Source organism: Pogoniulus pusillus, chromosome 42 (assembly GCF_015220805.1).
Source record: "Pogoniulus pusillus isolate bPogPus1 chromosome 42, bPogPus1.pri, whole genome shotgun sequence".
Lineage (NCBI taxonomy): Eukaryota > Metazoa > Chordata > Aves > Piciformes > Lybiidae > Pogoniulus > Pogoniulus pusillus.
This window is the reverse complement of record NC_087305.1, coordinates 3,869,980-3,893,279: the sequence shown is the minus strand read 5'-3', so window position 1 is coordinate 3,893,279 and position 23,300 is coordinate 3,869,980. Positions and strand designations below refer to the sequence as shown.

Sequence of the window (23,300 nt, the reverse complement as noted above, 5' to 3'; positions counted from 1 at the left end):
AGAGACACTCAAGTCCTTATAAGCGACCATCTCGGCAAAAAGGAGCTGCGAGCATCTCCGGGTCGTGGGGTGAGCTTGGGCGAAAGCCCCACCCGGCCGGAGGTGACTGCTGGGGGCTCTGCCCCGGGGGACGCCCCGCGGCCGGGATGGGGATTTGGCATCGCTCAGAAGTGCGCTGGGTTGGTGCGTCCTGGGTTGCTGGCCTGGGTTGTGCTGTGGTCTGCCCCTAGCATCTGGCTCCTCTGGGATGTGTCTCTGCGAGGCTTTTCTCTTTGGTGCCCCGAAGGTCCTTGTCGTGTCCCTGCCACGTCCTCGGCTGGAGCAGGGCTGGGACTGGTGGCTCCAAAGCCCAAACCTGCGTCACAGCTGTGCCCAGCCCTGGGGTGTCCTTGAGTGCTGGAGGGAGCAGACTCTGAGCTGTCACCCTCTGCCTTGCAGGGTTTTGAAGGCAGAACAAGCCTGGATCTCCCGAGGGTGATGTGGGTGCTGTCCCCTGCCACCCCTGTCCAAGTGCAGTAGGGAGGGGCACAGCCACCCCCGGCCCTGCAGATGCAGCTCTGGCAGGTGTCAAGCAGAGCCCAGCAGCTTGTGGCCCTGGCAGAGGCCAAACAGAGGCTGTCAAGCTCCTGGTGCCTTTTAAAGGGCAACAGTCCCACACTGGGGACCTTCTCTGTGCACATGGGGCAGGGGACAGGCAGGAACCTCAGAGCCACCATCCAGAGCCACGGGGACAGGAGCTGCAGATGGGGAAACTGAGGCACAGGGTGCTTGGGCTGCTTCCTGCTTAGCTTTGCATGGTGCCAAGCTGTGCTCAGGGCAGGGACATGAGGGCACTGGTGCCACAACCAAGAGGATGCCACCACCAGAAGGGACCCAAGAGTCCTGGTGTGTCCCTGTGTCCTGGGGGCAGGGAGCAGACTCTGGGCTGCAACCCAGCAGGACAGGGACCTGCTGTCTCCACAGCCTCACACCTCCATACCACCCTCAGCACCTCCACACCGTCCTCAGCATCTCCACACTGCCCTCAGCACCTCCACACTGCCTTCAGCATCTCCACACCATCCAGCACCCCCACATCGCCCTCAGCACCTCCACACCACCCTCAGCACCTCCACACTGCCTTCAGTACCTCCACACTGTCCTCAGCACCTCCACACTGCCTTCAGTACCTCCACACTGCCTTCAGTACCTCCACACTGCCTTCAGTACCTCCACGCTGCCTTCAGCATCTCCACACCGTCCTCAGCACCTCCACATCACCCTCAGCACCTCCACATCACCCTCAGCACCTCCACACTGCCTTCAGCATCTCCACATCACCCTCAGCACCTCCACATCACCCTCAGCACCTCCACACTGCCCTCAGTGGGAGCCTCTGCCCTGCTTATCTCCCTTCCTGCAGGAAAACCTCAGCACACAGGGGCTGCATTTGTCCCCTGGGTGCCCTGGACATGCACTACTCAGTGTCCCCACCACACACCCCCAGCCCCAGGGACCTGCTGCTGCCTTGCATCTCAGCCCAGTTCCTTTGGTCCATGGCCAACCATGAGGTCACCAAGGCAAAAGGTTGCCATATATGACATGCTGTAAAAAAACCCAACCAAGCAATCAAAAAAAAACCTTAGCCCCAAAGCCAGCACAGGACAGATTCAGTTGGAAAAGCTCTCTGAGATCACCCAGCCCAACCAGCAACCCAACACCACCACAGTCACCAACCCAAGTGCCATGGCCACAGCTTTCTTGAGCACCTCTGGGGTTGGGGACTCCATCACCTCCCTGAGCAGCCTGTGCCAAAGCAGAAATGTGGGTAATAAACAGGGGGCTCCCAGCTTGTGTTGGGAGAGCCACATGTGGAGGGAGCACAGCTATGCTGGGGGGGACGGGAGGGCTGTGTGAAGGCAACGGCAGGACCCTGCCCCCTCCCTCAGGGCTGCGGGCACAATGCCCAAAGCTGTGGGGGCCACCCCTGAACCTCAAGGCGCAGGATGTCAAGCCCAGCCCCTGCTCTGCAGCACCAAGTGACATCACTTCTCCATCCCAGGTGTTTGTGGGGCAGCTGCAAGCTCCTCGTGGATTCCTGCAGGACCCCTCAAACCCCTCCCAGCCGGGCAGCTAGGATGGGACACCTCGGCCTGGCCAGTTTGAAACTGGGATGGGATGGGATGGGATGGGATGGTGGCGGCAAAGCCCCGAGCGGGAGCGCAGCCTAAAAAGGAAAGGTTTGGCCGGCGCAGCGCATCCAGCCGGCGGCTCTGGGATGCTGGCAGGAACGCCAAGCATCCTGCGGCCCGGGCCAGGCTGGCCCCGGCTGGGGTGATGGCAGGACGACCAGGGGAATAAGCCCTGCTTTGCGGTGGGGTTGCAGAACTCCTGCCACATGGATGACTCTCAGCACCTCCCTGCAAAGTTGTTGGGGCAGGGCGAAAGGAGCTGGGGCAGGGCGAGGAGAGACGGGACAGGGAGAAAGGAGCTGGGGCAGGGCGAGGAGAGACGGGACAGGGAGAAAGGAGCTGGGGCAGGGTGAGGAGAGACGGGACAGGGAGAAAGGAGCTGCGGCAGGGCGAGGAGAGACGGGACAGGGAGAAAGGAGCTGCGGCAGGGCGAGGAGAGACGGGACAGGGAGAAAGGAGCTGCGGCAGGGCGAGGAGAGACGGGACAGGGAGAAAGGAGCTGGGGCAGGGTGAGGGGAGATGGGGCAGGGAAAGGAGAGCTGGGGCAGGGCGAGGAGAGCTGGGGCAGGGCGAGGAGAGCTGGGGCAGGGCGAGAAAAGGTGGGGCAGGGCAAGGAGAGCTGGGGCAGGTGGAGGGCAGCTGGGGCAGGACGATGAGCACTGAGGCAGGGGGAGGGGAGCCGAGGCAGGGCGCTGGGTCCATTCCCATCTCCCAGACGGACAGAAGCATCTCGCCCTGCCGGCAGGAACTCCCCTAGAACACGCAGCTCGCCTCGCTGCAGGGGATAAACCTTCCTGGGAAGCACGGTTTGGGTTTGGGTTCAGCTCCAACCACCTTCGCCCCCTCCCCTGACTCGAGCGGTTTAGAGAGCCGAGACTCGCAGCCGGCCGGAGCGGGTGGGTCAGCGGGACACGGAGCGGTGCCAGCGTCCATCCCGCCGCACAAAGTGCTGACTCAGCGACTCTCAAAGGCAAAAAAGCCATGAAAGAGGCGCAGGCTCCGCGGGCCGAGCGGCAGGCAGCAGCTGGCAGGAACGGCGCAGCCCCCGCAGCTGCAGAGGCTCTCTGCCAGGGTTCGTCGGTCACTGGGACGCTGAGGACCGGAGCAGTCATCTGCCACCAGCTCCTCACCCTGGCTGCAGTTCCCCACTGAGGTCAGCTCACACCTGAGACCTTCGGGGATGGGGAGTGGAGGTCAAGTCGTTGTGATGCTCACTACAGGTGTGAAGGAATTGCTGCTCCCTGGCTTGGATCTCAGCGTGGCCAGCAGGAGCCCCATGGGAAGTGATCTTAAGGCTGCACCAAAGGATCCTTAAGGTCCCTTCCAACTCTGCATTTAATAATTCTATGACCTTACCTCTGCATTCAGCACTGGAGAGGTCAGACCCTGAGTCCTGGGTTCAGTTTTGGCCCTCTCACTTCAAGAAGGACAGCGAGGGGCTACAGGTCCTGAGAAGGGCAGTGAGAGTAGTGAGGGGTCCTGCGAGGAGCAGCTGAAGGAGTTGGGGTTGTTCTGGCAGAGAGGAGACCTTCTGGCTCTCTACAGCTCCCTGAAAGGAGGCTGGAGCCAGGTCTCTTCTCCCAGGGAATGAGTGACAGGCCAAGAAGAAATGGCCTCAAGTTGCACCAAGGGAGGTTCAGGTTGGCCACCAGAAACATTTTCTTCACTTGAAGGAGCATCAGGCCTGGCCCAGGGCTGTGGTGGAGTCTCCATCCCTGCAGATGTTCAAAAGCTGTTTGGATGAGGAGCTTAAGGACATGGTCTCCAACCCTTCAGGGAGCTGCAGAGAGCAAGGAGCTCTTCCCCTCAGCCTCCTTTTCTCCAGGCTGAACACTCCCAGCCCTGTTCTCCAGACCCTTCCCTCCCCATGCTCAGTCACGCCAGATCCCTCCACCCCCTCCAGCCAGCTCCAAGACAAGTGGCAAACGAAACCAGGCCAGGATGATCCAATCCATCTGTGTTAAGTGAACACCAAAGGATGCTGTGTGTGGAAGGACAAGGACATGCCATGGAGAACACACAGGATGCACACCAGGTGGGCTGGCAGCTGCAGCCTCTCTCCCTTCCCCACGCACTGCTCCCCAGAGCATCCTGCCAGAGGATGTGGAGATGCCGTGGGTCACGCTCAGCCCTTTGAGGCCAGATGCTTTCCACCTTGCAGCACAGCTTCTCCCCCTACCCCTCCAGCAGAAGCAGGGATAGAGGTTCCACATGGGTAGCACAGGGATGGGAATTGGCTGCTGGATCCTGTCCCACCAAAGGCGTTCGGGGGAGGTCCCCGGCTGGGGCACTGCGTAACGGCGACGTCACAGGGCACTTGGTTTTGGCAAGGACTTCAGACTGCTCCGAGGAGTGTGGAGGCAATGGGCGTGGTGAGCTGCGAGGATTGAAGTGGCAAAAGCTGCTGGAGTCCTGGCTCAGAGGGGCGGTGACCTTGCAGAGCCTTCGCACAGCATGCTGCAGGCAGAGCTTCCAACGCTGCAGCACCAGAACAGGCTGGCCTTGAGCCCTGGCTTGGCTGCCCAAGGGCCAGAGAGAATCCCTCCCCCAGACACCCTCCCCACTGCTGGAATGAAGCAGCTTCTGCAGGGCAGTGCCACATCCAGCCACCTTCTCCTCTGAAATGCTGAAACAGGGTGGCCAAAGGAGGCTGGGACCCTTCTGACCTCACCAGACAAAGACCTGAGAAGCAGCCAGCAGGATTCCCTCTGGCTCCGCAGCAAAAAGCTCTTGGATGGGGTGAGAGGGGTTAGGAAGGCTCCACCTTACACTACAGCAAAGACTTCTTCACTCCAGCCAGCAGGACTCACTCTGTACCAGCAGTGAGAAGCTCTTGGATGGGGTGAGAAGCTCTTGGATGGGGTGAGAGGCCTTAGGAAGGTTCCACCTTACAATAGAGCAAAGTCTTCTCCGCTCCAGCCAGCCCACAGCAACCCAGAAAGAGGGAGAGAACAAAGCAGAGGTTCACCTGGGCAAGCCTCACTTTGGAAAGCACTTGGGAGAGGTTTCTACACCTCCAGTTTGCAGCAAATCACAGGGAAGCTTCCCTCCTGCCAAGAAGCTCTTCAAACCATAACTTAGAGTATTAAAGAACTGCTCCAGTGTTGGCTTCTGCCTTTGAATTTCCAGTCAGACTCACACCCTGAACCTCAGCACTGCTCTGCCAGCCCCATGCCAGGCACTGAGGTTTCAAAGGTGCTGCCACTGAGGCCAGGGCAGTGATTCCACCGTGGATCCTGGGGGAGGAAGGGGCAGGGGCACTACACGGCAGAAATCACCTGCTACAGGAGGACAAACCCCCAAATTCCCTAGGCCTAGGAGGAAGGTGTGGGGGAGGTCTCCTGTCAGTGCTTAAGGCAAGAGGCCTATCGGAGATCCATCAGGACCACATCTCTCTCGACTACTGACACATGGCTGCAGGTCTGGAAGAGGGGAAGAGAAAGAGAAAGAGTTACTGAGATGTTCCCACAGCTCAGCTGAGTCTCCTCTGCACCCTGACACAGCCTGCACCCAGCAGCCTTGGCAGAGCAGCCCTCCCAGACCAGGAGCACCTCCTGCCTGGTGCCACACAGTGACCATGGCAGGGCAGTCCCAGACCTCTCTCTTCTCTCAAACACAAACCTGAGCTGCTCCTGCAGAGCAGTGCCCTGCTCCTGCTGCCAGCAGAGAACCACAGACTGCCTTGAGTCAGAAGGGACCTTAAACTCATCCAGTTCCAAGCCCCTGCCATGGGCAGGGACACCTCCCACTAGCCCAGGTTGCTCAAGGCCTCATGCAGCCTTGGCCTCAAACATTTCCAGGCATGAGGTGTTCACAGCTTCCCTGGGCAACCCATTCCAGTGTCTCCCCAAGCTCACTGTGCAGAACTTCTCCCTGCTGTCCAACCTAAACCTACCCTGCTCTAGTTTCAGCCTGCTGCCCCTTGTCCCATCACCACAGGCCCTTATCAAGTCCCTCTCCTGTAGCCCCTTTCTTGGTGCCAACTGCTCAGAAACCTTTTGCACAGAGCCAAGCCACTGCCAGGCTGCCCCTGCTGTGCCAGCCCACAGCCTGGCACCTTCTCACAGATATAAACTCAAGGGAGATGTCTGGCACAACCCTCCAGCCCCCTGTGCCCCACGGGGTGACTCACCGTGAAGAGAGGAGGGTCCTTGGGGTGGGGGTGGAATCCTTTCTGCCGGCAGGAGGAGATCTCCTGCAGCCCATGCTCAGTCAGCTTGAAAAACCCTGTCCTGGAGCAAACAACACAACTCAGTGCAGCTCAGGCCTCTGCACACAGCAGCACCTTCTGCTTTGCCTGAAGGAGCATGCCTGAGGCTGCTCACCTCCAGCAAGAGCAGATGACTGCCTGGGACAGTCCTCTCCACAGCCCTGTGGCTGCAGATTGCTCTCCTAGCATGGGTGGGCAACCACAGCTCAGACACAGCCCCCACAGCCCAGCTCAGAGGAGCTCTCAAGTCACACTCTGGCGACTGCATTTGTGGTAAGACTTTGGCTGTGGGACTTGGCTTCTGATTCCCACAGCAGGAGACTGCCAGAGGAAGGGTTGTGGCAAACAGCCCTTTGATACCTTCTGAAGAGGTCAGAGCTCACAGCCTGCTGGGGCTTGGACAGGACCTCTGGAGATCATCCAGTCCAAGCCCCCTCCTCCAGCAGGGCACCCACAGCAGCTTGCCCAGCAGCACAATGCCCAGGGCAGGGCTCTCCACACAAGGAAACTCCACAACCTCCCTGGGCAGCCAAACAAACAAACAACTTTCTCCTCCTCTTCAGGTGGAACCTCCTGGCTTTGTTTGTGCCCACTGCTCCTTGTCCTGGCACCGGGCACAACCTCCTGCCCAACCTTTTGGTTGTGCCCCACAGGCAGAGGAAAAGGTCTTCCTCACCCCATACTTACTCCTGGTATTTTGGAGAGCACACAATAGCAATGGACTCAGGCAGCATCATCTGGTAGGAGCAGTGTGTGTGCAGGTCGACGCTGGAGAGGAAAGCTGTCTGCGTGGGGTGGGTCTGCAAAGGGACACAGAGCAGAGAGCAGCTGGCAGCAGAGTTGGACAATTCACCCTCTAGCAGCATCTTCTCCAACCTCCTGTGCTCGACAGGGACACCTCCAACCACAGCAACCTGCCCCAGGGCCACATCCAGTCTCAGCTTGAATGCCTCCAGGGATGGGACCTCAACCACCTCCCAGGGCAGCCTGTGCCAGTGTCTGAGCACCTTCATGATGCAGAACTTCCTCCTGATGTCCAACTTAACTCTGCCCTGCTCCAGGTTCATTTGCCCTCATTCTATCCCCATAGGCCATTCTGCACAGTCCCTCCCCAGCCTGCCCTGAGGTCCCCTTCAGACACTGAAATGCAGCTCTAAGGTCTCCCTGGAGCCTTCTCTTCTCGAGGCTGAACAGCTCCAACTCTCTCAGCCTGCCCCCAGAGCAGAGGTTCCTCTGCCCCTAGACACTGGAGGGTCAATCTGGGGTCACACTGCCAGCCTTGCTTTCCCTTCCAGAGAGTGCAAGAGTGGTGCAGGGCTCTGGGAGGTGCTGCAGCTTGACAGGTCCTACGACCTGGATGAGCATCTGAAAACCCCCAAGGTAAGAGCTGGCTGCAGCCACAGCTCTTGGTGCTGGTGAGAGGCTGCACAAGTCTCATTGGGGGTCACAGACTGTGCCAGGGACCCTCCAAGGGCATCCTGACCAACCCCCTGCACTCAGCAGGGACACCTCCAGCTAGGGCAGGCTGCCCAGGGACACATCAAGGCTGACTTGGAATGTCTCCGGGGATGGGTCCTCAACCACCTCTCCTGGCAGCCTGTTCCAGTGTCTCCTCACCCTCCTGTGCAGAACTTCCTCCTGATGTCCAACCCAACTCTGCCCTGCTCCAGTTTCAAACCATTGCCCTTGTCCTGTCCCTTCTGCACAGTCCCTTCCCAGCCTGTCTGGAGGTCCCCTGCAGATACTCAAATGCAGCTCTGAGGTCTCCCTGGAGCCTTCTCTTCCTCTCCAGACTGAACACCCTCAACTCCCCCAGCCTGTCCCCACAGCAGAGGTTCTCCAGTCCTCTGCTCATCTTCGTGGCCTCCTCAGCCCTCTACAGCTGGCAGCTACACTTCACAGCTGGACTCTTGCTGGAAGTTCTTTTTCCTCCTTTCTGTTGTTACTTTTTTGTTGCCAAGAGCAGCAGAAAGGTCAAAGGGATTCCTGAAGGGCTCTGAACATCTCAGGGCCATCACTGCAGGCTTATCACCACGAGCAGACACCTCCCATGTGCCAGGCACACGCAGCAGGCATTTGTTTGTGAAAGCCTGAGAGGCAGCTGCTGCTTTCCAGAGATTCCTCAGCAGCACCAAACATTTTCCTTGGCTCAGATCCCACTGCCAAAGGCTCTGTGGGGACAAGCAGCAGGGGCAGTGCTGCAGCCAGCCCAGGGATCTGCCACACTGCAGCACTGAACTGAGAAAATTGTTCCCCAGGAGGGTGCTGAGGCTCTGGAACAGGTTGCTCAGGGAAGCTGTGGAGGCTCCAAGCTTGGAAGTGTTGAAAGCCAGGCTGGACAAGGCCTGGAGCAACCTGGTGGGCTAGTGGGAGGTGTCCCTGCCCATGGCAAGGGGCTGGAACTGGACGATCTTGAAGGTCCCTTCCAATCCAATCCATCCTGTGTCTGTGACCAGAGGGAGAAATCCTCCTGGAGGATGCTGCCTGCTCTGTGCTGTCTCCTCTACTAAGCTGGGAACAGAGTGGCTGGAAAGCAGCCAGGAGGAAAGGGACCTGGGGGTGCTGATAGATAGTAGGCTGAAGAGGAGGCAGCAGTGCCCAGGTGGGCAGCAGAGCCAATGGCATCCTGGGCTGGCTCAGGAGCAGTGTGGGCAGCAGGACAAGGGAGCTGCTTCTGCCCCTGTGCTCAGCACTGCTCAGGCCACCCCTGCAGTGCTGTGTCCAGTTCTGGACTCCTCAATTCAAGAGAGATGTTGAGGTGCTGGAAGGTGTCCAGAGAAAGGCAGCAAGGCTGGGGAGGGGCCTGGAACACAAACCCTATGAGGAGAGTCTGAGGGAGCTGGGGGGGTGCAGCCTGCAGCAGAGGAGGCTCAGGGGTGACCTCACTGCTGTCTACAACTACCTGAAGGGACATTGTAGCCAGGTGGGGTTGGCCTCTTCTCCCAGGCAACCAGCAGCAGAACAAGGGGACACAGTCTAAATTGTGCCAGGGCAGGTCTAGGCTGGATGTTAGGAGGAAGTTGTTGGCAGAGAGAGTGATTGGCATTGGAATGGGCTGCCCAGGGAGGTGGTGGAGGCACCGTCCCTAGAAAGGACTGCATGAGGCACTTAGTGCCATGCTCTGGTTGACTGGCTAGGGCTGGGGGATAGGTTGGGCTGGATGATCTTGGAGGTCTCTTCCAACCTGCTTGATTCTATGATTCTAAGCTCTCCACCAGCAGCCCTAAACGCTGGTGGGGAAGTGAAACTGGCAGAGGACTCACATGGATCCAGCCCAGGGTGACAAGGCCATGCTGATCCTGGATGACGAAGAGCTCCTCCTCACTCTCGGTGTTGCAGTAGTCGGGGCCTCCGTGCTGCTTGGGCACGATGACGTGGGTGATGGTGAACTCGTTCCTCATCTGCAAGGCAGCACAGGGAGGCTGTCACCGCCGCACCTCCCCCAGGCAGCTGCAGAGGGCATTTCCCTTTCTCCTGATGATTCCACATTCTCTACAGCTCCCTGAAAGGAGGCTGGAGCCAGCTGGGGGTTGGGCTCTTCTCCTTAACAAGTGACAGGGCCAGAGGAAATGGCCTCAAGTTGCCCCAGGGGAGGTTTAGGTCGGACAGTAGAAGAAACAACTTCACCCGAAGGGTTCTCAAAAGCCTGGCACAGGCTGCCCGGGGAGGTGGCTGAATGCCCACCCCAGGAGGTGTTTCAAACTGGTGCTGAGTCTTAGTCCCAGCTTGGCAGAGCCAGGGAATGGTTGGAATGGATGAGCTTAAAGAGCTTTTCAAGCCCAAACCATTCTGTGATTCTACAACCCAGGACTGCCTAAGTCATTTTCCTGGCACGCAGAGCACCCACAAGAGCTCAGAGAAGCCCTGGACACCCACGGGAGTGACTCTCTCCACTGCCTAGGAGATGGTTCACAATGAAACAACCACCCAGGGGCTGGAAGCAGCTGGGCTGCAGAAAGTTGCTACATCAAAGAATTGCATTTCAAAGCAAACTTCTGCAAGCAAAGCAGCCCCAAGGGACTCAGGGGAAACAAATCTGGAGCTGCCAGCTGAAACCTGTGCAAACAAACTGGAGGAGAAGCAACTGGCTCCAGTTGGTGTTGGCACAGGCTCGACTGGGGCAGGGTCCTCCTGCATGGCTTGGACCCCTCAGTCCCTGCAGGTACCAAGAACTCATTGCTGCCGTTCAGGAGTTGAAGGAGGACTAAAGAAAGCTGGGGAGAGAGTTTTGAGCAGGGCTTCTGGTGACAGGACTGGTCTGTCCTGGAAGGGTTTGGGTGCATCTGTGTGTGTGTTTGGGGCAGGGAGGGATTAGATTCTGAGATGGAAGACAACTGGGGCCAGCTCTGGAGTCCTCAGCACAGACAGGGACCTGTTGGAGCAGGGCCAGAGGAGGCCACAGCAATGCTGGCTGGGCTGGAGGCCAGGCTGAGAGTTGGGCTTGTTCAGCCTGGAGAAGAGAAGGCTGCAGGGAGACCTTCTGGTGGCCTTTGAGAAAGCTGGAGACAGAGTTTTGGACAGAGTCTGTTCAGCCTGGAGAAGAGAAGGCTGCAGGGAGACCTTCTGGTGGCCTTTCAGAAAGTTTGGGACAGTTTTGGACAGGACCTGTTGTGACAGGCCAAGGGGGGAATGGTTTGAACTCCAAGAGGCAGAATCAGACTGGAGAGAAGGGAGAAACGTTTGACACTGAAGGTGCTGAGGGCTTGTGCCAGGGTGCTCAGAGAGGTGAGAGCTGCCCCATGCCTGGCACCACTGCAGGTCAGGCTGTGTGGGGCTCTGAGCAATCTGCTCCTTCAGGTCCTGGAGCTCTTCCCTGATGCTCCTGTGGCAGTTTGGTGAAGCTGCACCACAGCCTCCCATGGCAGAAATCAGGAACCTTTAGCCATCTGCAGAGCTACTGCCCACCTTGACAGACTCTCCCCTGCACCACTTAGGGTCCTCCAGGGCCACCAGCAGGGTCACCACCTTACCAGCTTACCGCAGAGGATCCCACAGGTCTCCACACCCCTGACAGTGTTGGCATCAGCCAGCTGCAGGAACTTCTGGCAGAGCTCCCTGGGCACGATGACCTGGCGAAGGGCATCTAAGCTGGCATCTGTGGGGAGGAGGAGAGCAGAAGAAGCAATGGCAGGGGGGCAGAAATGGTGTCTTAGGACAGTAGCTGAAGGGGCTAAGAAGGGGAGCAGGAGAAGCAATGGCAGGGGGGCAGAAATGGTCTCTTAGGACAGTAGCTGAAGGGGCTAAGAAGGGGAGCAGAAGCAATGGCAGGGAGGCAGAAATGGTGTCTTAGGACAGTAGCTGAAGGGGCTAAGAAGGGGAGCAGGAGAAGCAATGGCAGGGGGCCAGAAATGGTCTCTTAGGACAGCAGCTGAAGGGGCTAAGAAGGGGAGCAGGAGAAGCAATGGCAGGGAGGCAGAAATGGTGTCTTAGGACAGTAGCTGAAGGGGCTAAGAAGGGGAGCAGGAGAAGCAATGGCAGGGGGGCAGAAATGGTGTCTCAGGACAGCAGCTGAAGGGGTTAAGAAGGGGAGCAGAAGAAGCAATGGCAGGGGGCAGAAATGGTGTCTTAGGACAGTAGCTGAAGGGGTTAAGAAGGGGAGCAGGAGAAGCAATGGCAGGGGGGCAGAAATGGTCTCTTAGGACAGTAGCTGAAGGGGCTAAGAAAGGGAGCAGAAGCAATGGCAGGGGGCAGAAATGGTGTCTCAGGACAGCAGCTGAAGGGGCTAAGACTGAGGGGCTGAGCCTGGAAACATGAAGTGCTCTTTTGGCCTCCCTCACAACAGCAGTGACAGAGAAAGGAGGCCACTGGGACACTTCCTGAGGGACACTCACTGCTTCTTTCCAAACAAAGCCCTTCAGCAGCATGGCAACCCCCCAGGGTTTTGGTGACAAAAATGACACTTCATTGTGTCAAAAGATGTCACTGGAAGAAAAGGAGTCAAGAACCACTCACTTGGAATTGTCTACATCAGTACTTTGGAGCCATATTTGGCAGAAGAGTGGGAATTGCTCAGCCCAGTCAGGGACTAAATCCCAAGCACTTGGAGCTAGGAAAGCCAAAGAGATTGCAGACTCCAGATCAGCAGAGAGGCTGGGCTGAAGAACTGTGTGTGGGGTGATTCCCAAGAGCTCTCCTCAGCCCTGCCAACCTCCACTGGCCAAGGAGGAGAACACCCAGATGGAGCCACAAAGAGGCACTTCCCAGAGCTTCCCAGCCAAGTCAGCTCCTCAGCTGGTTTGGCTCAGCCCCAGTGAGGGAGAAGGGTGCAGGGACAGGTACTAACTGTTGTCTGTGCTCCCCAGGGTGCTTGGCTTCAAAGATCTGTCCACAACAGGAGGCCTGGAGGAGACAGTCCCTGCTGAGGGACTGGCAGGGGAAACCGGAGAGACAGCAGCCTTTGGGATTGCATCCGTGGGAGGCTTTTCCACGCCGGGGATGAGGGGGCCCTCTAGAGACTCAGGCTCTGGCTTTCCAAACTCCTGCACTATCCTCAGGCGTTCCCTCTCCAGCTCCTGGCGTCGAATCATCTCCTCGAAGGCAAGAAACTGCTCTTGCTCTGCCTGCTGCTGCCTCATCAGGGCCACTCGGTTCCTCTCCTCTTCCAGCTGCTGCTGCAGAGCCAAACTGCGTGCAAATTCCAGCTCCTTCTCCTTCTGCAAGGAGAAACAGGCCAAGGGACATCAGCAGGCAGGGGAACAGCAGCAGGATATGAAGTCTGTGCACTGCAGACCTTCAGCAAGCCCAGGCTGCTGCTAAAGGCTCTGCAGAGTGGAACCAGCAAGCAGCTCCCTGCAAGGAAGCTTCAGCTTGCAAAAGAGAGATCCCAACTTCCACCGGGAGACCCAGCCAGGGCAGGGCAGTACAACTGCTGCCTCAGCCTCCCCTCTCCCACAGGAACACAATCCCAGGTCGATTTCCCTCTCTCCTGTGCCTAAAAATCACTTTCTCAGGTCGCTGTCACAGACTGCAGTGGATGGGAAGGGACCCTCCAAGGTCATCCTGTCCAAGCCCCTGCACTCGGCAGGGACACCTCCAACCAGAGCAGGCTGCCTGGGGACACACTGAGCCTGAGCTTCAACCTGTGCCAGTGTCTGAGCACCCTCATGGTGCACAACTTCCTCTTGATACCCAACCTAGCTCTGCCCTGCCCCAGTACCAAACCATTGCCCCCTGTCCTATCCCCACAGGCCCTTCTGAACAGTCCCTCCCCAACCTGCCTGGAAGTCCCTTGAAGATACTGAAATGCAGCTCTAAGGTCTCCCTGGAGCCTTCTCTTCTCCAGGTGGAACAGCCTCAATTCTTTCATCCTCTCTTTCCCTCTATCCTGTCTCTAAAATTATCTCCTGCAGCATTCTGCTTTGCTCACAGAACCTCAGATCCTTGCCCATGCTGAATTTCTGGGTCATAAGATTCAGACTTCACTTTGGGACAAAGAGAAGGAAAAAACCCCAAGCCAACAACTGCCCCAGCTCAGGGTGCAGAATGGAAAGAGCCAGGGGGACACCTGTGACAAATTCAGCTGCATAAGGCAGCAGAGACACAACCAGGGCAGCTCTGTGATGAGGCTGGACCATGCAAGCTGAGGCTACCCAGGTTTCACCTGTCAGAGCACTCAGGGAGCCCTGGAGACCTTCCCTCTTCCAAACCCTTTGTGGCTGAGGGTCTTCTGGGGAACACAGACCTCCAGTCTGCTCTCACTCACCTTCTGCTCCTTGTACTTAGCATAGTCCTTGGCGTACCTCTTTAACAGCTCCTCCTTGAGCTCTTCAGCTCTGGGGAAAGCTACTTCCTTCAGCTTCTGAAGGGAGGAAGAAGAGTCATGAGTGAAACAGCCCCAAGGCAGGACAAACAAGACTCATACACGTGCAGGAACCAAGGCAGCAGCCAGAGATTATAAACCAGCTGCTTGCTCACAAGGCAGGAAGGGACAAGCAGCCCCAGCACCACGTGGGGACAGGCTGCATGGTGGGACCAGGTGTCACTGCCAGCTCCACTCAGCAAGAGCTCAGGCTGTCCTTTGCTCTTCTTGGCAATGCTGAGCAGAGGAGTGGTAGCTTCTTGTGGCTGTGAACTGTCTCCAAGTATCTCCTGGCCAAGCCCTTGAGGGCCACCACCCTGAGCACCCAACCACCACGCATGGAGAAGCTCAGTGGTCTTAAAACTAAAGAACCACACACACACAGAGAATCCCAGAATGCCAGGCTGGAAGGGACCCCAAGGATCCTCTGATCCAACCTTTCTAGGTGACAGTGAAGCTTAAATGAGATGGGCCAGCACCCCACCAAGCTGAGGGAAGGACATCTCAGTGCTCAACCAAAAGCAAACTGGCCAAGCCCAGCAGCTCAGTGCAAGCACAAGAGCGAAAGGCCAACCCAAACCACCACTGCCTGTTGGGGCCAAGGCTTCTTAAGGTTGATACAGAGCCAGGAAAAGCCAAGGTTGATGACCTCAAAGCTTGTCCAGCAGCAGCTGCTGAGGACTTGGGGAGGCTCCCACTCACTTTGACTGTCTCCCTCTTCTCGGGTATGACAGCAGCTTTGTAGTCGCGGTGCTGGGGCAGCTTCTCTATGAAGAGCCTGAAAAGCAGAGAGAAACTCACTGCTGAGCCCAGCAGAGAGAGGGACAAGCACCAGGCACCCAGTGGCATTTCTGGGAGTATGGATCACTCCCTTCCAGCACTGTCCCATTGCTCTGCCACCTCCCTGGGCCTTGTGCTCTTCACCAGCAGGACAGTCTCTGCCTTTCTGCATCGTCCAAAGGCCTCCTAAGATCTTCCTGGAATGGGTTGTGTTGGAAGGGACCTTCAAGATCACCCAGATCCAAGCCCCTGCCACGGGAAGGGACACTTCCCACCAGCCCAGGTTGCCTGGCCTTGAACAGCCCCAGGCAGGCTGTGGATCACAGAATGCCTGTTCCAGTCTCACCACCTTCCCTTCCAAGGATTTCTTCCTCATGTCCAGTCTCAATTTCTCCTCTTCCTGCTCAAAGTCATTGTCCCTTAGCCACACAGGAGAGCTCCTCTAGTCATAGGATCACAACACAGCAGTTTGGAAGGGACTCTCAAAGGTCATCTTGTCCAACTCTCCTGCAGCAAGCAGGGACACCTCCAGCTGGATCAGCTTAGTCCCATGGGAGCATCTCACACAGGAGATTTTTCTTCCACCTGGACTTTGGAGATGGTCCTGAGGGACAGACATTCAAAGCTGCTCTAAAGCACCAAGGATGATGTCAGCGATTCAGAAAGGTCCTTGGGCACCTGCCCACACCTCTGAGAGCAGCCAAGGGGATTGCAACCAAGCCCAAGGACTCTGTGCCCACTCTGACCTTCTGCATGCAGGAACAAACACTTTGGGTAAGGGATGAGGAAATCAGCTCAGCCCAGCCCCTGCAAAGAGCAAACTTGCAGGGAAGCTAAAAGCAATCTGACCCCATCCACAGCTGTCGCACCAGGAGCCTTTTGGCTCAGTCCTCTGGGAAAATGAAAGGCTTCTTGAGGCCCTGAATGCTCCTGGTTGCCAGAGAGATGGGGAGGATGCCCTCAGCAGAGACCACAAGCTCAGCAGAAGCCTGTCCCAGCCTGGAGCCACAGGGAAGCTGCCACTCCACCCCACACACCCAGCGAGGTCCTGCGCCCGGCTGGTGGCTGTGAAGTAGGTCACTGTGCTGAGGAGACAAAACAAGGCTGTGAGCATTGCCAACAGTTAGCAGATTAAAATGGAAGGGATTAATTAAGAAGGATTAAGAGCAGATGCTGGCCTGGAGAGGATGGAAAAAGCAGCAGAGGCAGCTGGGGTTCCACAAGTCAGAAAGAGGAGGGCAGCAGGATGAGAGGAGGACGACTCAGGAAGGCAGAAGAAGACTCTGGGGCAAGAGCAGGCAGCGAGAGGCTGGGGAAGGGCAGAGCCAGTTCATGCTTCATTCCCACAGCCCAGCTGAGGCTTGGCAAGGCTGAAAGCACAGGAGTTTGGGGCTTGTTCAAAGCTCTCCCTGCTCCCCAGCCCTCTGGAGCAGCTGTTTGGCACCAAGCAGCCACAGCAGAGGATATTTTAAGCCCTGCTGCGGCACACAGGCCAAGGCAGCATCTCTGGAGTCCCTTGCAACACCCCAGGCAAACCTCTGGGGCCATCCCCACAGCCTGCAGCTCCTGGCCATGGGGACAAACCAGGAACCCAAACAAAAACGTCACAGTTTTCCTCTTTTTCCTTCTCATTTGGCCCTAAAAGGACCAAAGTTAGCCTGGCTGGGGGTGGCACAAGGCAAACATCTGCTGAGATCAAAGCAGAAGCAGCTGTTGGAGGAGGCAAGGAAGAAGATGTCCTACAAAGAGATGAGAAACCTGTGTTGGAAGTCCAGCCTGGTACTCCTCAGAGACAGTCCTGCTACCCTGCTGCCCTCAGTGAGAGCTGGGCAACAAGCTGCATTTTGCACAAGAAAGATGTGGACCTGTTGGTGTGTGGGGGGAGAGAAGGTCACAGCAATGCTGGAAGGGCTCTGCTGTGAGGCCAAGATGGGAGAGTTGGGGCTGTTCAGTCTGGAGAAGAGGAGGCTGCAGGGAGACCTTGGAGCAACCTTCCAGCACCTAAAGGGGGCTCTAGGAGAGCTGGGGAGGAACTTTTGAGAAGGACTGGGAGTGATAGGATGAGGAACAAAGGCTTTGAACTGGGAGAGGGGAGATTGAGAGTGGAGATGAGGAAGAAATTGTTGAGAGTGAGGGTGAGGAGAGACTGGCACAGGTTGAGGGTGGTGAGACACTGGCAGAGGTTGAGGGTGGTGAGACACTGGCAGAGGTTTCCCAGGGAGGTTGTGGAGCACAGAAGCACAGAATGTGTGCTCCACAACCTCCCTGGAGATGTTCAGGACCAGGCTGGATAAGGCCCTGAGCATCCTGGGCTGGTGGGAGGTGTCCTTACCCATGGCAGGGGATTGGTATTGGATGATTTTGAAGGTCTCTTCCAACCCAACCCATTCAACAACTCTGAGAGAAGCTCACACTCAGCAGCACAGGAGAAACCACAGCACTGAGGGAAGGAAGCACAGCACTGAGGGAAGGAAGCACAGCACTGAGGGAAGGAAGCACAGCACTGAGGGAAGGAAGCACAGCACTGAGGGAAGGAAGCACAGCACTGAGGGAAGGAAGCACAGCACTGAGGGTTTTTTTTTCCCCTCCCTGGCAGCTCAGCAACCAGGTTAGCACAGATGCCACAAGCACCTGAAAGCTGCTGGAGAGAAATGAGGGCAGCAGCCATCTGTGGCACAGCAGGAGAGCCAAGGTGCCTTCAGCTCCTTTGTTTAAAGAGTTTCTCCCTCAGCTATGTAGCAGCCTGGAAACCTTCCCAAGGGTTTCACACTTCCCAGCCTGGGCACTCGCTGAGATGCCCATAAAAGCTCAGCAAGTGCAAGGCAGGAAGCAAAGCTAATCCCAGAAAAATGTGTTGGGCTTCAGGAGCAGGAATCCTGCACGGGGTGGGGGCAGGGAGATGCCCACAGAGATGCCACCAGGCTCTGGAGGAGCAGGTAGCATGGGCACAGCAGAGGGCCACTGGGTGAAGCTGGGGCAGGCTGCTCGATGAGGAAGCTCCAGGAGCAGGATGCTCTGTGCCACTCCAGAGGCTTTCAGCTCTTTCAGCACCCACAGGCAGGGCTGCAGAAGCTGCTGTGGGGGCTCAGACAAGCCAGACCTGACACCACCTCACCAGACTCAGTGACATGCAGGCTGGCAAAGCCCCTCAGGAGCACTAAGCCCAACCTAGAGCCCTACTCCACAAGAGCCACCTTAAACCACCTCCCCAAGCACCACATTCAAACCACCCTGAAACACAGCCAGGCTGGGTGACTCCAGCACCTCCCTGGGCAGCTCATTCCAGTCCCTGACCACTCTCTCCATGAAAAACCTTTTCCTGATGTCCAATATAAACCTCCCCAGCCTCAGCCTGAGGCCATTCTCCCTTGCTCTGTCTCCAATCACCTGTGAGCAGAGCCCAGCAGCAGCCTCTCCACAAGGTCCCTTCAGGTAGATGCAGACAGCAATGAAGTCTACCCTCAGCCTCCTCTTCCTCACACTACTCATCCCCAGCTCCCTCAGTTGCTCCTCGTCAGGTTTATTCTCCAGGCCCTTCCCCAGCTTTGTTGCTCTCCTCTGGACCTGCTCCAGCAGCTCCACAGCTCTCTGGCACTGCAGTGCCCAAAGCTGAACACAGCACTCGAGCTGTGGCCTCACCAGAGCTGAGCCCAAGGGGACAATCCCCTCTCTGCTCCTGCTGGCCACAGCATCTTTCACACAAGCCAGGATGCCCCTGGCCTTGGCTGCCTGGGCATGCTGCTGGCTCATGTTCAGCTGCCTGGGCAACCTGTGCCAGTCTCTCACCACCCTCACTGCAAACAACTTCTTCCTAACATCCACTTTCAATCTCTCCTCTGCCAGTCCAAACCCATTCCTCCTCCTCCTGTCATTCCCAGACCTTGTCAATAGTCTCTTCCCAGCCCTCCTGGAGCCCCCTTCGGATCCTGCAAGGCCACTGCAAGGTCTCCTCAAAGCCTTCTCCTCTCCAGGCTGCACAGCCCCAACTCTCTCAGCCTGTGCTCAGAGCAGAGCTGCTGCAGCCCTCTCAGCATCTCCTCTGGGCTGGCTCCAACCCTTCCATGTCCTGCTTGTGTTGGAGGCTCCAGAACTGTTGAACTACCCCTCCCAAAACCCTCCTTTCCTGGTCCTTCCACCCTGAGCCATCACTAACTTGTTGCTAGTGAGCACTACCTCTGGGGGATCAAGCAAGTTATTTACACTGCTCCTGAGGAGGAGGTGCCCAAGTGAAGGAGCTAAGAACAGCTTTCATAGAACCAAGCAGGCTGGAAGAGAGCTCCAAGCTCAGCCAGCCCAACCTAGCACCCAGCCCTGCCCAACCAACCAGACCATGGCACTAAGTGCCCCAGCCAGCCTTGGCTGCAACACCTCCAGCCATGGGCACTGCACCACCTCCCTGGGCAGCCCATTCCAGTGCCAATCACTCTCTCTGACAACAACTTCCTCCTCACAGCCAGCCTCAACCTGCCCTGACACAGCTTCAGCCTCTGTCCCCTTCTTCTGGCCCTGCCTGCCTGGCAGCAGAGCCCAACCCCACCTGGCTACAGCCTCCCTGCAGGCAGCTGCAGGCAGCAATCAGCTCTGCCCTGAGCCTCCTCTGCTGCAGGCTGCACCCCCCCAGCTCCCTCAGCCTCTCCTCACAGGGCTGTGCTCCAGGCCCCTCCCCAGCCTTGCTGCCCTTCTCTCAACACCTTCCAGCACCTCAGCATCTCTCTGCAATGGAGCAGCCCAGAACTGGACACAGCACTGCAGGGGTGGCCTGAGCAGTGCTGAGCACAGGGGCAGAAGCAGCTCCCTTGTCCTGCTGCCCACACTGCTCCTCAGCCAGCCCAGGATGCCATTGGCTCTGCTGCCCACCTGGGCACTGCTGCCTCCTCTGCAGCTCCTCTCTGCCAGCACCCCCAGCTCCCTCTCTGCCTGCCTGCTCTCAGGCACTCTGGCCCCTGACTCCTCGAAGCCTTCTCCTCTCCAGGCTCAAGAGCCCCAACTCCGGCCGCCTGTGCTGCCAGCAGAGGCGCTGCAGCCCTTACGTGATGTACTTGTTGTAGAGGATGAAGGCACACTCCACGTTGCCCTCCTCGGCGTAGACGGAGGCCATGCGCAGCATCTCCACCCCGGAGCGGTAGTAGCGCCGGGGGGGGATGTCCTCGTTCACCTCCACGGCGCTGCCCACCTGGATCAGCCTCCGGACTCGCTCCTCCGGCGGGAGGCTGAGGTCGGCGTGGTCAGGCATGGCGACGCACATCAAAGCTGCCCCGGGGCTGGGAGCGCTGCGGGGGGAAGGGAGGGCAGAGAGTCAGGAAGCTGCTCGGCCTCTGAGAGCCTCCAGTCCAACCAGCAACCCAGCACCGCCGCGGCCACAGGTTTCCTGAGCACCTCCCGGGATGGGCACTCCACCACCTCCCTGAACACCCCCAGGGATGGGCACTCCACCACCTCCCTGAACACCCCCAGAGATGGGCACTCCATCACCTCCCTGAACACCCTCAGGGATGGGCACTCCACCACCTCCCTGAACACCCCCAGGGATGGGGACTCCACCACCTCCCTGAACACCCTCAGGGATGGGCACTCCACCACCTCCCTGAACACCCCCAGGGATGGGCACTCCACCACCTCCCTGAACACCCCCAGGGATGGGGACTCCACCACCTCCCTGAGCATCCTCAGGGATGGGCACTCCACCACCTCCCTGGGCAGCCTGTGCCAACCCCTGACCACTCCTTGCAGCAAAGACATTTTGCCTCATCTCCAACCTAACTCTCCCCTGGCACAATTTCAGGTCCTTTCCTCTTGTTCTATCACCTGAGACCAGGGAGAAGAGCTCAATCCCCACCTGGCTCCAACCTCCTTTCAGAGACCCAGGAGGGCTCCCCTCAGCCTCCTTCTCCCCAGCTCCTTCAGCTGCTCCTCCCCAACCCTCTTCTCCAGACCCTTCCCCACCTTTGTTGCCCTGCCCTGGACCTGCTTCAGTTCCTCAATGTCCTTCTTGGAGGGGCTCAAAACTGAAACCAGGATCCTTGAACACCTCCAGGGCTGGGGACTCCACCACCTCCCTGGGCAGCCTGTTCCAACCTCTGAGCAGTACACACCTGGGAACCCATCCAGCCTCCTCAGAGCTGTCTCTCCTTGATAGAAACCACTCCCTGCCAGCAGAGAACTGTCTAACACAAGGGCCAGGCTAGGTCCTGAAGTGCCCAAAGTGTTCCACTCAGCCTTGAGCAGAAGCAGCCTCACAGGAGGCTTCCAGTACCTCAGCACTCACCACACTCACAGCAGTGAGGAGAGGATGGAGCTAAAGGTCACTCTTCCACTCACTGCTGCTCAGCAGAGCTGTCCTTACCCAACCAGCTCCATCCCAAACTGCTCCCTGCCTGGGCACAGCCTCTCTGCCCTGTGCTGTGGGAGGCACAACCAGCACCACAGGAATGCACCTCGACCTGATCCCCATCTCTGCCTCCCACTTGGCTCCAACAAAGCCTTTCTCACCCCCAACTCCTTGGCACAAGCCCAGAAATTCAAAGTGGAGGAACCACTGGGACTGTCTGAAGGGCCAGAATCATGGAATGGTTTGGATTGGAGGAGACCTTCAAGATCATTCAAGCTCCAACCCCCTGCCATGGGGCATAGACACCTCCCACCAGCCCAGGTTGCTCAAGGCCTCATCCAACCTGGTCTTGAACACCTCTAGGGAGGTTGTGGAGCACAGAAGCACAGAATGTGCCAATCACTCTCTCTGCCAACAACTTCCTCCTCACAGCCAGACTCAACCTGCCCTGGCACAACTTGAGGCTGTGTCCCCTTGTTCTGTTGCTGGCTGCCTGGCAGCAGAGCCCAACCCCACCTGGCTACAGCCTCCCTGCAGGCAGCTGCAGGCAGCAATCAGCTCTGCCCTGAGCCTCCTCTGCTGCAGGCTGCACCCCCCCAGCTCCCTCAGCCTCTCCTCACAGGGCTGTGCTCCAGGCCCCTCCCCAGCCTTGCTGCCCTGCTCTGGGCACCTTCCAGCACCTCAACATCTCCCTGCAATGGAGGGGCCCAGAACTGGACACAGCACTGCAGGGGTGGCCTGAGCAGTGCTGAGCACAGGGGCAGAAGCAGCTCCCTTGTCCTGCTGCCCACACTGCTCCTCAGCCAGCCCAGGATGCCATTGGCTCTGCTGCCCCCCTGGGCACTGCTGCCTCCTCTGCAGCTCCTCTCTGCCAGCACCCCCAGGGCCCTCTCTGCCTGCCTGCTCTCAGCCACTCTGGCCCCAGCCTGGAGCTGCTTGGGGTTGTTGTGGCCAAAGTGCAGAACCTGCCCTTGGCCTTGTTCAATCTCATCCCCTTGGCCTCTGCCCTCCCATGCAGCCTGGCCAGGTCCCTCTGCAGGGCTCTGCTACCCTCCAACAGCTCCACAGCTGCTCCTAGCTTGGTGCCAGCTGCAAACTGCCTGCTGCTGGACTCAGTCCTCTGCTCCAGCTCATCAATAAAGACATTGAGCAGGACTGTGCCCAGCACTGATCCCTGGGGCACACTACTGGTGCCAGCTGCCAGCTGGCTGTGGCACCATTCCCCACCACTCTCTGGGCTCTGCCATCCAGCCAGTTCCCCCTGCCCTTCCCCTCTAACTAAAGCCCCGCAGGCTCCCAGCTGCCCCACACAGCAAAGGGAGCCCCGAACCGGATCCTCTGCTGCGGGAAAGACATTCACAGAGCCCCCCGCGACCGGAGCCACATGACGGGAACGACTATACGGCACACCCTCCCCAGCTCCGGCCCAGCCCGTCTGCCTCTGCCCCCCACCGAGGCGTCCCTGGCCTCCCACCGAGGCGCCCGGGGCCGGGCCCGGCCCTGACCTGCCGCCGCCGCCGCCGCCGCCTCCCCTCAGCGCTTCCGGGTTGCTGCCCGGCGGCCTCGCCCCGCCCCTCGACAGCAACAGCCAATCAGAAGGCGTCCCAAGATCCGGGCACGTTCCCCCTCCCCACCCACTTCCGCCCGGCCGCTTCCGGTGCCTGAGTGGACGCTCGGCGCTATGACGTCAGAGGCAGGTCCTGGCTCTTAAAGGCGCAGCGCCCTGCGGCACGCGCCCCGGAGCGCCCCGCGACCGGCGCCGTTCACACCGAAACCGGCCCCGCTCACCCGAGATCTGCCCCGTTCACCCGAGATCTGCCCTGCTCACCCCGGGATCTGCCCCGCTCACCCCGAGATCTGCCCCGCTCACCCCGAGATCTGCCCCGCTCACCCCGAGATCTGCCCCGCTCACCCCAAAATCTGCCCTGCTCACCCCAAATCGGCCCTGCTCACCCCGAGATCTGCCCTGCTCACCCTGAAACCGGCCCCTGCTCACCCCGAGATCTGCCCCGC

At 58.5% G+C, this 23,300-nt stretch overlaps 1 protein-coding gene across 3 annotated transcripts; it reads right to left on the bottom strand.

Moving 5' to 3' along the window:
• Window positions 1-4,108: 4,108 nt before the first annotated feature.
• On the bottom strand, window positions 4,109-22,844 carry STAMBP (STAM binding protein). Of its 3 annotated transcripts, none has more exons than XM_064175726.1 (10): window positions 22,793-22,844; window positions 19,990-20,229; window positions 14,882-14,957; window positions 14,084-14,179; window positions 12,665-13,034; window positions 11,352-11,476; window positions 9,645-9,782; window positions 7,069-7,181; window positions 6,304-6,403; window positions 4,109-5,593 (listed from the first exon to the last, which is right to left on the bottom strand). In XM_064175726.1, the coding sequence occupies exons 2-10, from the start codon at window positions 20,202-20,204 to the stop codon at window positions 5,537-5,539; spliced, it is 1,290 nt and encodes a 429-aa protein (XP_064031796.1). In that variant the 5' UTR covers window positions 20,205-20,229; window positions 22,793-22,844; the 3' UTR covers window positions 4,109-5,536. The 3 variants fall into 3 exon arrangements, with proteins under 3 accessions (XP_064031796.1, XP_064031797.1, XP_064031798.1); XM_064175727.1 differs by lacking the exon at window positions 22,793-22,844 and adding an exon at window positions 22,762-22,783; XM_064175728.1 differs by lacking the exon at window positions 22,793-22,844 and adding an exon at window positions 20,903-20,925.
• Window positions 22,845-23,300: the final 456 nt, after the last annotated feature.

Coding starts and splice junctions, on each gene's coding strand:
- STAMBP (XM_064175726.1), bottom strand. CDS start 20,204: ATGTGCGTCGCCATGCCTGACCACGCCGACCTCAGCCTCCCGCCGGAG. Junction 14,958..19,989: donor CTCTACAACAAGTACATCAC/GTAAGGGCTGCA, acceptor TCTGCTTTTCAG/GCTCTTCATAGAGAAGCTGC. Junction 6,404..7,068: donor TGCTCTCCAAAATACCAGGA/GTAAGTATGGGG, acceptor TGTTTGCTCCAG/GACAGGGTTTTTCAAGCTGA.